Genomic DNA, 11,933 nt, shown 5'->3' with positions numbered 1-11,933 from the left:
CCTCCCCCTTCTCTTCCTCCTCCCCCCTCCCCCTCCTCCTCCTCCTCCTCTCTGGGAAGAAACGCCTCCCCGCATGTCTTGGCACCTCCTCTGCACCTCCGTCTTAGTCGGAGGGAGCGCTGGGTTAAGGGTTAAGGGCCTCGGCGGGGGGCCCAGGGCTCGCAAAGTGCTCGTCTCTCCACAATCAGGGACTGTTCTCTGCTGCCTCTTCCACTGCATTGTAGTTCTGTTCGCTTGATCGATATAAAAACTGGTAGAGACCGCAATCCCCTGCCGCAGCCCATGCGTTTTCTCCTCTCCCGTGCGCTGGCGGGGAAATAGAAGAGAGGTTTCATCTTCAGGGAAATGGGAAAGCTCTGCTCTGGCCACAATCCCTTCCCTATAACTGGGCCCTCAGCTGGCGTGCCCGCTCCTATCCCGCACAGGCGCCTGGCAGCGTAGAGGACGTCCTAGCTTGGCAGGAGGCAGATCCTAGTCACTGAGTAATGAGGGACGAACAGGTCCTGGGGCCAAAGTCTCCTGTGCCCTTCAAGGTCCAGTGAACTCTGGGCAGCTGCTGGAGACCCGGGTAGCCTCTAAGCCCCCTTCTCAACCCTGGAGCTTCGACAATGAGGCTGCCATAGAGAAGGAACCTCACCGGGCAGGGAGCAGGCAGTGGTGGACAGACCGAGGCCAGGTCAGTGCAGAGCCAGACCCTTTCTGGGCTTTCATCTCCCATCCCCCTGCCCCCTCTTCCCTCAATCCCTGTTCCTGTCTCCTCTTCCTTCCATTCCCCATCCTTCCGTGCCCCCTCCATAACTCCCCCACTTGCTAATCTTCTATCTTGGCTTTCCATCCCCCTCTCCCTTCTTTCGCCCTCTTCTTCCTGCTCCTGTCTATCCATTCTGCCATTCTTCATACCCTGATCCTTGTCTTTCTATCCACAGGTCCTTCTATCCTTCTCTTTCTCAGACCCCCTCCCCCTCCTTCTGTGCCCCATCTCCCTGCCCCTGCACAAACAAAACCAATGCAACCAAATTGAAAGGAAAGCAGAAAACTGGGGGAAATTTTTTGCAAGTATCTCTGATAAAGGCCTCATTTCTCAAACTGAGTCTAATTTATAAAAATACAAGTCATTCCCCAATTGATAAGCGATCAAAGGATATGAACAGGAAGTTTTCAGATGAAGAAACCAAAGCTATCTATAGTCATGAAAAAATGCTCTAAATCACTGTTGATTAGAGAAATGCAAATCAAAACAACTCTGAGGGACCACCTCGTCTCTATCAGATTGGCCAACATGACAACACAGGAAAATGATAAATGTTGGAGAAGATGAGGGAAAATTGGAACACTAATGCATTGTTGGTAGAGTTGTGAACTGATCCAACCATTCTGGAAAATAATTTGAAACTATACCTAAAGGAGCTGTGCGTAACCTTTGAGCCAGCGATCCCACTGCTAGGTCTGCATCCCAAAGAGACAAAAAAAAAAAAAAAAGAGAGAAGAACCTATTTGTACAAAAATATTTATAGCAGCTCTTTTTGTGATGGTTAAGAATTGGAAATCAAGGGGATGCCTCAGTTTGGCTGAACAAGTTGTGGTATAATGTTGTGAGGGAATACTATTGTGCTATCAGAAATGATGAGGAGGATGAGTTCAGAAAAACCTGGAAAGCCCTCCATGAACGAATATGGAGTGAAGTGAGCAGAGCCAGGACACTGTACACAGTAATGGTAATATTGTATGATGAACAACTGTGAATGACTTAGCTGTTCTCAACAATATAATGATCCAAGACAATCCCAATGTACTGAAAAATGCTATCCCCCTCCAGAGAAAGAACTGTTGGTGTCTGAATACACACTGAAGCGTATCAGTCTTCATTTGCTTTCTTTTTTTTTTTTTTAGTTTGAATCTTCTTACACAAAATGATTCATGTGAAAATGGTTTGCATGATTGCACATGTATCAGATTGCTTACCATCTTCCAGAGCAGGGAGAGGAGATAGGGAGGGATAGAATTTGGAATTCAAAACATAAAAAAAGCCAGTGAATTCCATTTTTTAAAATTAAATAAAGACTAAATTCAAAAAGAAAAGATTTTTAAAGTGGTTTTCTTCCCTGCTCTCTCAAAGCCAGACCAGTTACTTCTCCTCTCAGAGTTCTTTGCTAGCCTGAGTGAGTTGGGTGCCTCCACGTGACACAGTCTTAGGTAGTCCAGGTATGTTTTAGACGCCTGTTACAATTGTTTGCATTACTATAGTCATTGTACACACCATTCTCTGGGTCCTGCTCTCTGCCCTGTGCGTCGGTTTAGCCAAGTTTTCTCTGATTTCTCTGAATCCATCACACACATAATTTCAACGGTATTCCACCACATTCTTGTATCACGACTTGTTCAGCCATTTTCCAAGTGATGGACGCCCCTTTTATTTCCCGTTCTTTGCCACAACAAAAAGGACAGCTGTAGATGTTTTTGTACACGTGGGTGCTTTCCTCCTTTCTTTGCTTTTTTTTGGGGCATTAGCCTAGTAGTGGTATCAAAAGATCAGGATAACCTCACAACTTTTGAACCATAGTTCCAAATTGCTTTCCAGAACGGCTGGAATGATTTGCCTCTGTACTAAGAGTATATTAATGTGCCCGTCCTCCCACATCCCCTCCAGCAATTATCATTTTTCTCTTTTGATGTCTTGACGTATCTCAAGGGTATAAGATGGAACTTCAGAGTTGTTTTGGTTTGCATTTCTCTAATTATTAGTGATTTGGCATGTGTTTTCATATGGTTGCTGATAGCTTCTGTTTCTTCTTTTGAAAATTTCCTGTTTATATCCCTTCACCATTTATCTATTGGGGAATGGCTCTTATTAATAAGGTCATATCTTTGTATTAATTCCTACTCTAACTTAGATCTCTGATCATTGTCAGAGAACTCTTTATCTCCCTGTCCCCAGACCCTCACTCCAAAATTCAAATTTAGGCATGCAAGAGGTCCAGGGTCATAGATTCAGAGCCAAAAGTGACCTCAGGGGGCAGCTAGGGGGCAGCTAGGTGGCGCAGTGGATAGAGCTCCAGCCTTGGAGTCAGGAGGACCTGAGTTCAAACCTGGCCTCAGACACGTAACACTCACTAACTGTGTGACCCTGGGCAAGTCACTTAACCCCATTGCCCCATTAACAAAAAAAAAAAAAAAGATATATAAAAAAAAAAAAAACAAAAGTGACCTCAGGTGAGACAATTGGGGTAAAATGACTTGCCCAAGGTCACACAGCTAGTAAGTGTCAAGGTCTAAGGCTGGATTTGAACCCAGGTCCTCCTGACTCCAAGGCTGGAGCTCTATCCACTGTACCACCTAGCTACCCCTCCAACTCTTTTTCCTACTCCTATCTACTCCTGCTTAGAAGTCATGTACTTGGGACCTCTAGGTGGCACAGTAGATGGTGCACTGGCCCTGGAATCAGGAAGACCTGAGTTCAAATCCAACCTCAGACACTTAGTAGCTGTGTGACCCTGGGCAAGTTACTTAACCCCAATTGAATAATTTAAAAAAAAAAGAAGGAAGTCACCTACTACAACTCTCCATTTATGAATCAGACATGTTAAATGACTGCTCAAGGTCACCTAGAGAGTAAGTGTCAGAGATGGGATTAGAACCCAGAACTTCTGACTCCAAACCCAGTATGCCTCCATTGAATCCTCTGCCTCCACTGGCCCTAACCCTGCTCTAGGGGGCTTGTGTCTCTTGGCCTGTCTGCTGGGATGCCTGTCTTTGTATGGCTTTGTCAGCTCTGAGCTTCTGGAAAGCAAGGCAAGCCAAGCTAGGAAGTGCCTGGGGCCCCTAAGAGAGGCAAGGGCCCCACAAGGCCCCTCTTTTGCCGTAGCAACCACCTAAGGTCACTCAGTCTCTGGGGACGAGGGTCCAAGGAGCAGTCCCCCATTTTCTATTCCAGGTACAGACTCCAGGATGTCCTCAACACCCTCCAGAGGGCATCAGCTGGACCGCGTGGCTGTGACGGGAGGCACCCACGGGAATGAGCTCTCTGGTGTCTACCTGGTGAAACACTGGCTGCAGAACCCTTCCGAGCTGCAGAGGGGGACCTTCGCAGCCACGCCCTTCCTGGCCAACCCCAAAGCCACGAAGCGCTGCATCCGCTACCTCAGCCAGGACCTGAACAGAAGCTTCACAAGGACCTTCCTCACGTGAGTGGTGCCCCTGGCTGTGCCAGGCCTTCCCTTGACCCTGAAAGAAGGAGGACCAGTGACAGGCCATCAGGCGGCGATCCGTCCACCCTGTGGCTGCCCCAGCTCCTGGGCTTCAGCCAGGCTTCTACTGTAATCTGAGGGCAGGAGAATTCCCAACAACAAGCCATAACTTGTCAGCTTGGCTCAGCCCCCATCCCATCGAGAGACTCGTTTTCTTTCCCATTTCACACGACCCAAAAGGAAGACTCATTCACACACGCATTTTACTAAATCAAATCAAAAGTAAAAGATCTTGAACTTGGACCCTCAAGCAGCTCAGTCTATGGCTGCCAGGGAAATGTAAAATCTCAGCTCCCATGCTTGCTTTTCCAGGTAATGGTTAAAAGCCTGTGAGATCTCTGTGGAGAGGTGAGCCGTAAACCACTAATCACAGCATATTTGCATAAAACAAATTGTCACTTAAAACAGTAAGTCAGGATCTTGTGGGAGACTGTGTTTTGTTAGGTGAAAAGGAAATCGGTATTATTGACTTTGAGGCTGCTGTTATGTGGTTCAACCTGTGAATGTGGTTGGCTGCCTTCCACACAGTGACCTCACTCCCTTCCTGCCTCACAGCTCCAAGGAAACACAGGATGGCCCGTATGAGGTGAGACAGGCCCAGGAGATCAACCAGCTCTTTGGTCCCAAAGGCTCGGCTGACGCCTTCGACTTCATCTTTGACCTTCACAACACAGTCTCCAATATGGTGGCCTGCCTGATCTTAGACTCCGAGGAGAATGTCTTCACTATGCACATGTGTCACTACATCCAGGTCACCTTCCCTCTCCCTTTCCTCACCCTTTTCCACACGGCGTGACCCGTGGCCTTTAGGATCCGGTCAGAGAGGAGCCAGGCCTTGGGTCTCTGAGACGAGCTGTTCCCCAGGAGGATGAGGACCTAGCTGGGCCAGGTTCTAGGACCGTAGGTTTAGAGGTGCGAGGGACTTTGGGGATCGTCTAATCCAGTTCCCTCATTTTGCAGTGAAGGAAACTGAGGCTCAGAGTGGTGCAAGAGCATACCAGTAATACCTCTTGAAACCAGGGATCCCCCCGGGTCCTCTGATCCACATGCAGCGTTCTTTCTGTTCCACCACATGGCCGGCCTCCCTCACCTTATTCCCTTTACCTCCCCTTCAGTGGGGTAGAAAAAGCCTTGGACTTGAGAGGCAGGGGACATTCACTTATTCACCTATTCGCACCTTCTGCCTCTCCCAATGCCCTCAATCCCTCCTTCTTCCTTTCCAAACTGCTCATCACACCCTGAAAGAAAGATAAGGTAGATGCAATGACCCCATTTTACAGATGAGGAAACAGAGGCTCAGAAATGCGGAGCCACTCATCTATCTTGGCACCTCGACTGTCTAGAGCCCAGGTCTCCGGAGAGCCGCCATGTTGACTTACCTTTGTTCCTTTGCCTTTCAGAAACACACTCAGGGCCCGTGTCCAATCTATCTATACGGCCTCCCTGGACAGGAAAACTATTCCCTCCAGTCAGTTGCCAAGAATGGCCTGGGTATGGCAAATGGGGACCCCAGGAGGGATGGGAACAGGATAGACCTTGGGCTCTCCCATGGAGTTCGAGGGGATCGGGGCTCCTTAGTGTATATGTTTTGGGGGATGTGGATTCCATGGGGGCCTTTGCTCTCTGGGGGAGGGGGGAGATGAAGGGAGATGGGCCCTCAGGGATGAGGTACCTGAATCCTGTTGTGGAAAGGGGGCCTTGGAGACTAGGGTCTGTGGGAGGGGCAGGAAGATGGGGGACTGGAGAGGGCGGGGGGGGGGTCACAGCTCTGAAGCTGAAAGAGACCTCAAAGGCCACTCAATCCAGCCCACTCATTTTACAGAGGAAGAAACACAGGCCCGATAGGTTAGGGGACTGGCCCAAGGACACACAATTTGTGAGCATCCGGGTAGAATTGTAAAGCAAGCCTTTGGCTTGCCGTGGTGGATAGAAGTTTGGATTTGGAGCAAGGAAGATCCGGGCTGAAGTCTCACCTCAGACATATATTAGGCATGCGACCTCTCCGAGCCTCAGTTTCCTTCTCTGTAAAAATGAGACAATAATAATAGCACCTCTCTCTCAGGGAGATTGTGAGGCTCGGAGGAGACCACGAGGGAAACTCAGAAATCCCTGGGCAAACTTCATCTTAAATCCCTTTCTGAATGTGGGCTATTATCTCTCCTGCTGGTCTTGTTATCTTGGGGAACCATCCCATCAAAAGGCCTTTCAGGCTTTCAGTCCAATTCAACAAACATTTATTTAGGTACCACGTTCTGGGCTCTGGGCTGGAGATTCAAAGACAAAAATGAAGCAGCCCCTGCCCTAGAGGGCCTTCCTTCCATTGCCAGGACACAGCGTGTCTTAGAAAAGCAAATACAAAATAGATAGAAAGTCATGTCCCCATGGGGTGGGGTGGGATGGGGCAGAAGGACTAGCAGAGGAGAGAGAAGATGGGGGTAGGGAGGGCTTCTGCTTCTTGGAGGAGGCAGTATTTTAGCTGAACTGGTGAAGAAGCCGAGGGATGCGTAAATTGGAAGGGGACCTTGATGTCTCTGGGGGGATGAGGTGTCTGAATGCTTGAGGGGAACTCTAGTCCCAGGGGGCTGAGGTCTCTCTGTGGGGTGAGGGGAGGTAAGCCCCTCGTCACCGGGCAGTCAGGGTGTGTGTGTTGTGTATGTGTGTGTTTGTGTCCCTGTTTCTTATGAGAGGACTGCCTCCCTCTTCCCAGGCCTGGAGCTGGGCCCCCAGCCGCATGGGGTCCTTCGAGCTGATGTCTTGTCTCATATGAGAGCCCTGGTGGCTTGTGGTCTGGATTTCATCGACCTCTTCAACCAGGGTGAGTGCCACAAGCCCTCCCTGCAGGAATTCTTACCCCCTTTTATGCCCCCTTAACCTCTGGAGGCTAGGCTGTTCTGCCGAGGCTCTCTAGGCTAGAAGGTGGTGACAGAGGATGGGCTTGACCCCCGTACTGTCCCGGAACAGCCTGGATGGGCCTGCCTGATGCCTCCAAGCCCTAAGCCCCATTGTCACCCTCAGTATTTGCCAAGACAGGAATCTGCCACAAGCATGAGGGAGAAATGACCCAAGTGCTGGGGGGGAGAAGGAAGCTCCATGAGCCCACCACCCAGCCCAAGTATCATTTCCCTCTCCCCACCCCTGCAGGCCTTGGGGATCCTTGGCCATCCTCAGTTCACCCATCTGTCCATCCACCCATCCACCCATGGCCATCCATTCATTCATTCATTGTCATTCAACAAGTTTGTGAAGAAGCCTAAACTGGGTCCTGGGCATCCAAAGAAGCTTCACCAGAAACCCTACCTTCAAGGAATGCCCGATCTAATGTATGCAAAATAAACATGTTTATTTGGACCCATGAGGCAGGGGAGGGAGCTGCCAGACTGCAGCCTCTCTCCCTCACAAATCTGTTGGTCAGAGGACCTGGGTTTGAGTCCCAGGTGCTGCCCGTAACTAGCTGTGTGACCCTGGCCAAGTGCAGTCCCCTCTCTTGGGCTCTCATCTGCAAAATGAGGGGGTGGGTCTTTCCAGCTTTAACGTTCTGTGATTCCCGTTCTCCGTCCCCCACAGGGACCTCATTCCCTGCTTTTGACATTGTGGCTTATAAGATCATAGAGCCCATGGATTTTCCTCAGTCTCCCAGCGGGGAGTTGCTGGGATTTGTCCACCCCCAGCTCCAGGTGAGTGCTCAGCGCTGGCCAGGGAGCTGCCCTCAGGGGCTTTGTGGGAGTAGCAGATGCCGGCTGAGGATGGAGGTGCCTCCTCTGTTTGGCACTTACAGCTCTTGCCAGACTGGCCTTGCTCCCACTCCAGCCTTGTTACCCACTCTTTCCCTCCACGCACTCCACAGCAGTCATCCTCACCTTCTTGCCCTTCCATTCCTACTCACCACATGTCATCCGCCACCTCCACACTGTTGCACTAGCTGTCCTCTAGATCTGGAATTCTCTCCCTCCTCACCTGTCACCTCCTGACTTCCTTCCAATCTCACCTTCTCCAGGAGGCTTTTCTCACATTCTCCCAGCGGCTACTGCCTCCCCTCTCAAGTCACCTTCCATCTGCTCTGTCTATAGCTTTCAGGTATTTAGTTATATACCTGTTATCTCCCCCAGTAGAATACAATTTCTTGAGGGCAGGGACTGTTTTTGTTTTTTGTGTCCCCAGCACTTAGCACACTTCCTTGGACATAGTAAGTACTTAGTAAATGCTTACTGGTTCACTGGCTCATTGATTAGCTTCTAAGATGGCTCATCCCTTCTCTGCCTTCTGAGGCTAGATCTGAAGTCTGGTCGTGGACAAAACTCTGTTTTTTAAAATTATGAACCCTATTTTAATAAGAATAATAATAGTGTGCATTTATAGAACCTTTTAAGGTTTGCAAAGCACTTTACAAAAATTTTCTCATTTTCTCAGACCTTGCGGGGTGCTATTATTCTCCCTATTTTATTGATGAGGAAACTGAGGCTAAGTGACTTGCCTAGGGGTCGCACAGATGGTAGATGTCTGCGGTTGGATTTGACTTAAAGTTTTTCTGACTCTACCACAAGCAGGCTGCACCAGCTAGCTGCTACTCCTTCCCTTGAGCTTAACTGAGACAAGGCGGGAATTGGAAAAACTTCTGGTGAAGGCAGTTCAAGCAAGGTCAAGGGTCACTTCCACCCTCCCTAATCTCCTGTTCCCCACCCCACCCTCAACAACCATAGCCCATTTATGAAAAATGCAGAAAATTTATCCATGTAAACAAATGGAGTGAAATAATCATCTGCACATGGGGAGCGGGGTGGGGAGGAGGGGCAGAGCACACTAATTTGACTGAGTGAAGAGCTGGTGTCCTGGAATACCTTTATTAAGTAGCTGCAGGGAAGTGACTCTTTTCCCCGGAGTTGGCCAGTACAGGTCTTTAGGGGACCTGCTTTTATGCATCAGTCCCCCTGATATAATTAAATGAACTCAACCAACTAATTAATCCCAGGCATCCTACGTCTTGCTTCTGATGCCAGTTTGCTCGGGCATCCAGAGTAACTGAAACCAACCCTAGCCCCACCTGGCCAGAGCCCCCTGGATTGCCCCAGTTTCCTTTGGAAAGTAGTTGAGGGGCAATGCATTCATTAAGCCCCTACTATGTGCCAGGCACTTTGCTAGGCAGTGAGGATGCAAAGCTGTCCAAGAATGGATGTCCTATCAGGGAGACAACGCGTAGTTATAGGAGTCCCCCGATTGAACATAAACTCCTTGAGAACTGGGATCTGTTCTACCCAGTGCCTAACCGCGGCCCTGGCACATAGTAGGTACTCAACAAAATGCTTGTTGAGTGGTCGATTGAAGGGTATCAATAGCATCATGGGATCACAGGAAGAAGACTTCCAAGGCCATGTGGTCCAAGCTCCTCAGTTGTCAGATGAGGAAACTGAGACCCAAGTCACTTTTTCCAGGGTCATACAAGCAGGTAGGAGGCAGATCAGAAAAGGTCTTAAATGCCAAGCTGAGGATTTTATATTTTATCTTTGAGGCAAAAAGAAATCAATGAAGACTTTTGAGTAGAAGGCAACATGGTCGGTTTAGGGCTTGAGCTTTTTTTTTTTTAATAGAAATAAAGTATATGTAGATGTACACACATATACACACACAAACACACGAGTGCTACAGACACATATACATATCCAGTAAAACAGTTGAAATCATTAGGAATAATATGTAACTATAATTCATCACCCTTGGGCCAGTGTGGTGACAGATCCCTCTGGCTTTTAGCCAAGCTGCCCCTGGGCCAGGCAGCTTCTCACTGGCACATCCTTGAAGACTTTGTGGGGGAGGGAGGGAAGGGCCCCACCTTCCTTTAAGCCCCAGGGTCACTTCCATAGCATGGTAGGGTATTGGAAGGACCCTTTCTAGTCCAGAAAGAATTATATTAAATTACATATTTTATAATTATATTAAATTATATTAAACATACTAATTAAAGTTCATGCAAAAAAAAAAAAACAAAACCCTGGTAATTAAAACATGTTAGCATAGGGCCTTATGGTTTCCCGTCACCAGGACACCTTGCCAAACACACTCAATCAGTCCTCATAATCACCCCACCCCCACCCCCAGGCCAGCAATATGAGTTTTACGGAAAGGAAGAGTGGTGCAGTGGGCAGAGAGCTGGTTTCAGAGCCAGGGAGAAAGGAGAACAAGTCCTCCCACTGGTATGACCCTGGGCAAGTCACTTAACCCCTTCCCTGGTAACTCTCTAAGACCATAAGGTTCACAGAAGGTGCTGACTTGTATGGGGAGGGGGGCCGGGTTTCCCATCAGGGAATTCTCTATGTCAGTGAAATCACAGGTTCAGTCCCTGTTCCTTTACAGAAAAGAGAACCAAGATTGAAAGAGGGTTAGGGGCCTTCTCAAAGCTCACACAGTGAGTTAAGGCCTCCGTGGGGTCCCCTGATTCCCAACTGTAAGAAAGGATTATAAGTTAGGCTTCCACAATAGAACAAGAGGCTTCTGAGGAATTCCAAGACCTTGGGAATAGTCCCTCAACCGATCTGTAAACAACTAGTTCCTTAAGAAAGAGCCCTGGAGGCTAAACTGGTTGCAACCCATTGGGGTCAAGGACGGAGTCTGGACAGGTCAAAGGCTTTTTTCCACCTCTCTTGCTTAATAAGTCCGCTTCTCTCAAGAGAAGTGTAATAAAGGCTTTCCTTCACTCACTCACTGTAGTAGATTTTTGTTTCAGATTTTTCTAACACCAACCTTCCTTACTGCTCTTTCTACTGGGCTTCACTGCCTCCTTGACCACTGGAGAATGGCTTCCAATCCCCTCTGCTCTAGAGCCTGCTCCTCTTCTCCAGCCCGAGCACTGGGGTCTCCACTAACATTCATCTCCTTTGCTCAGGACAAAGATTTCTTTCCTCTGAAGCCAGGAGACCCCATTTTTCAGCTCTTCAGTGGGGAAGAGATCTTCTACGAGGGTGATGCCACCATCTACCCAGCCTTCATCAATGAGGCTGCCTACTATGAGAAAGGAGTGGCCTTCTACAAGATGAAGAAATGCACATTCTCCATTCCACCTTTAGAGGCCCCAGAGGCATCAGCCCCATGATTACTCAGGGGCCAGATTGAGGGTGAACACCCCATGTGGGAAAACTCACACTGACCTTGGGAGGACTGTCAACTGGCTCAGCCATTGTGGAAAGCAACTTGGAACAATGCCCCGAAAGTGATTAGAAGTTATTAAACATACCCTTTGACCCGGCTCTACTCTGCCTAGACCCCAAAAAGATCAGAGAAAGAGGAAAAGGATCTATCCATACGAAAATATTTATAGGAAAACCTGTGAAGACTTATCCAAACTGATGCAGAGTGAGGTAAGCAGAACCAGGAGAACAATGTAGACAATAGCAGCAACATTGTAACAACGAACAACTTTGAGGTTTTCCTGAAGTCCACTGCCTGCTCATCATTTCTTATAGCACAGTAGTATTCCATCACATTCATATACCACGACTTGTCAGCCATTCCCCAATTGATGGGCATCCTCTCGATTTCCAATTCTTTGCCACCACAGAAAGAGCTGCTGTAAATATTTTTGTACATGTGGGTCCTTTTCCCATTGGGATCTCTTTGGGATACAGCCCTAGAAGTGCTATTGCTGGGTCAAAGGGTATGCACATTTTTATAGCCCTTTGGGCATAGTTCCAAATTGCTCTC

The 11,933-nt window shown here is 48.5% G+C and overlaps 1 protein-coding gene across 1 annotated transcript; it reads left to right on the top strand.

Annotated features, from left to right (window-relative positions):
• Positions 1 to 117: 117 nt before the first annotated feature.
• Positions 118 to 11,576, top strand: ACY3 (aminoacylase 3). Its single transcript, XM_027856167.1, has 7 exons — positions 118 to 676; positions 3,932 to 4,181; positions 4,800 to 4,995; positions 5,645 to 5,735; positions 6,952 to 7,059; positions 7,809 to 7,918; positions 11,119 to 11,576. Exons 2-7 carry the CDS (start codon positions 3,946 to 3,948, stop codon positions 11,323 to 11,325), a joined length of 948 nt encoding a protein of 315 aa, XP_027711968.1. The 5' UTR covers positions 118 to 676; positions 3,932 to 3,945; the 3' UTR covers positions 11,326 to 11,576.
• The last annotated feature ends 357 nt before the right edge of the window (positions 11,577 to 11,933 follow it).

The sequence above is a fragment of the Vombatus ursinus genome, unplaced genomic scaffold (assembly GCF_900497805.2).
Source record: "Vombatus ursinus unplaced genomic scaffold, bare-nosed wombat genome assembly UNPS02011369.1, whole genome shotgun sequence".
Taxonomy (NCBI): Eukaryota; Metazoa; Chordata; class Mammalia; order Diprotodontia; family Vombatidae; genus Vombatus; species Vombatus ursinus.
The sequence above is the reverse complement of the archived record's forward strand: the minus strand, read 5'-3'. Positions and strand labels throughout refer to the sequence as shown.

Coding starts and splice junctions, on each gene's coding strand:
- ACY3 (XM_027856167.1), top strand. CDS start 3,946: ATGTCCTCAACACCCTCCAGAGGGCATCAGCTGGACCGCGTGGCTGTG. Junction 4,182..4,799: donor TTCACAAGGACCTTCCTCAC/GTGAGTGGTGCC, acceptor CCTGCCTCACAG/CTCCAAGGAAACACAGGATG. Junction 7,060..7,808: donor CATCGACCTCTTCAACCAGG/GTGAGTGCCACA, acceptor CGTCCCCCACAG/GGACCTCATTCCCTGCTTTT.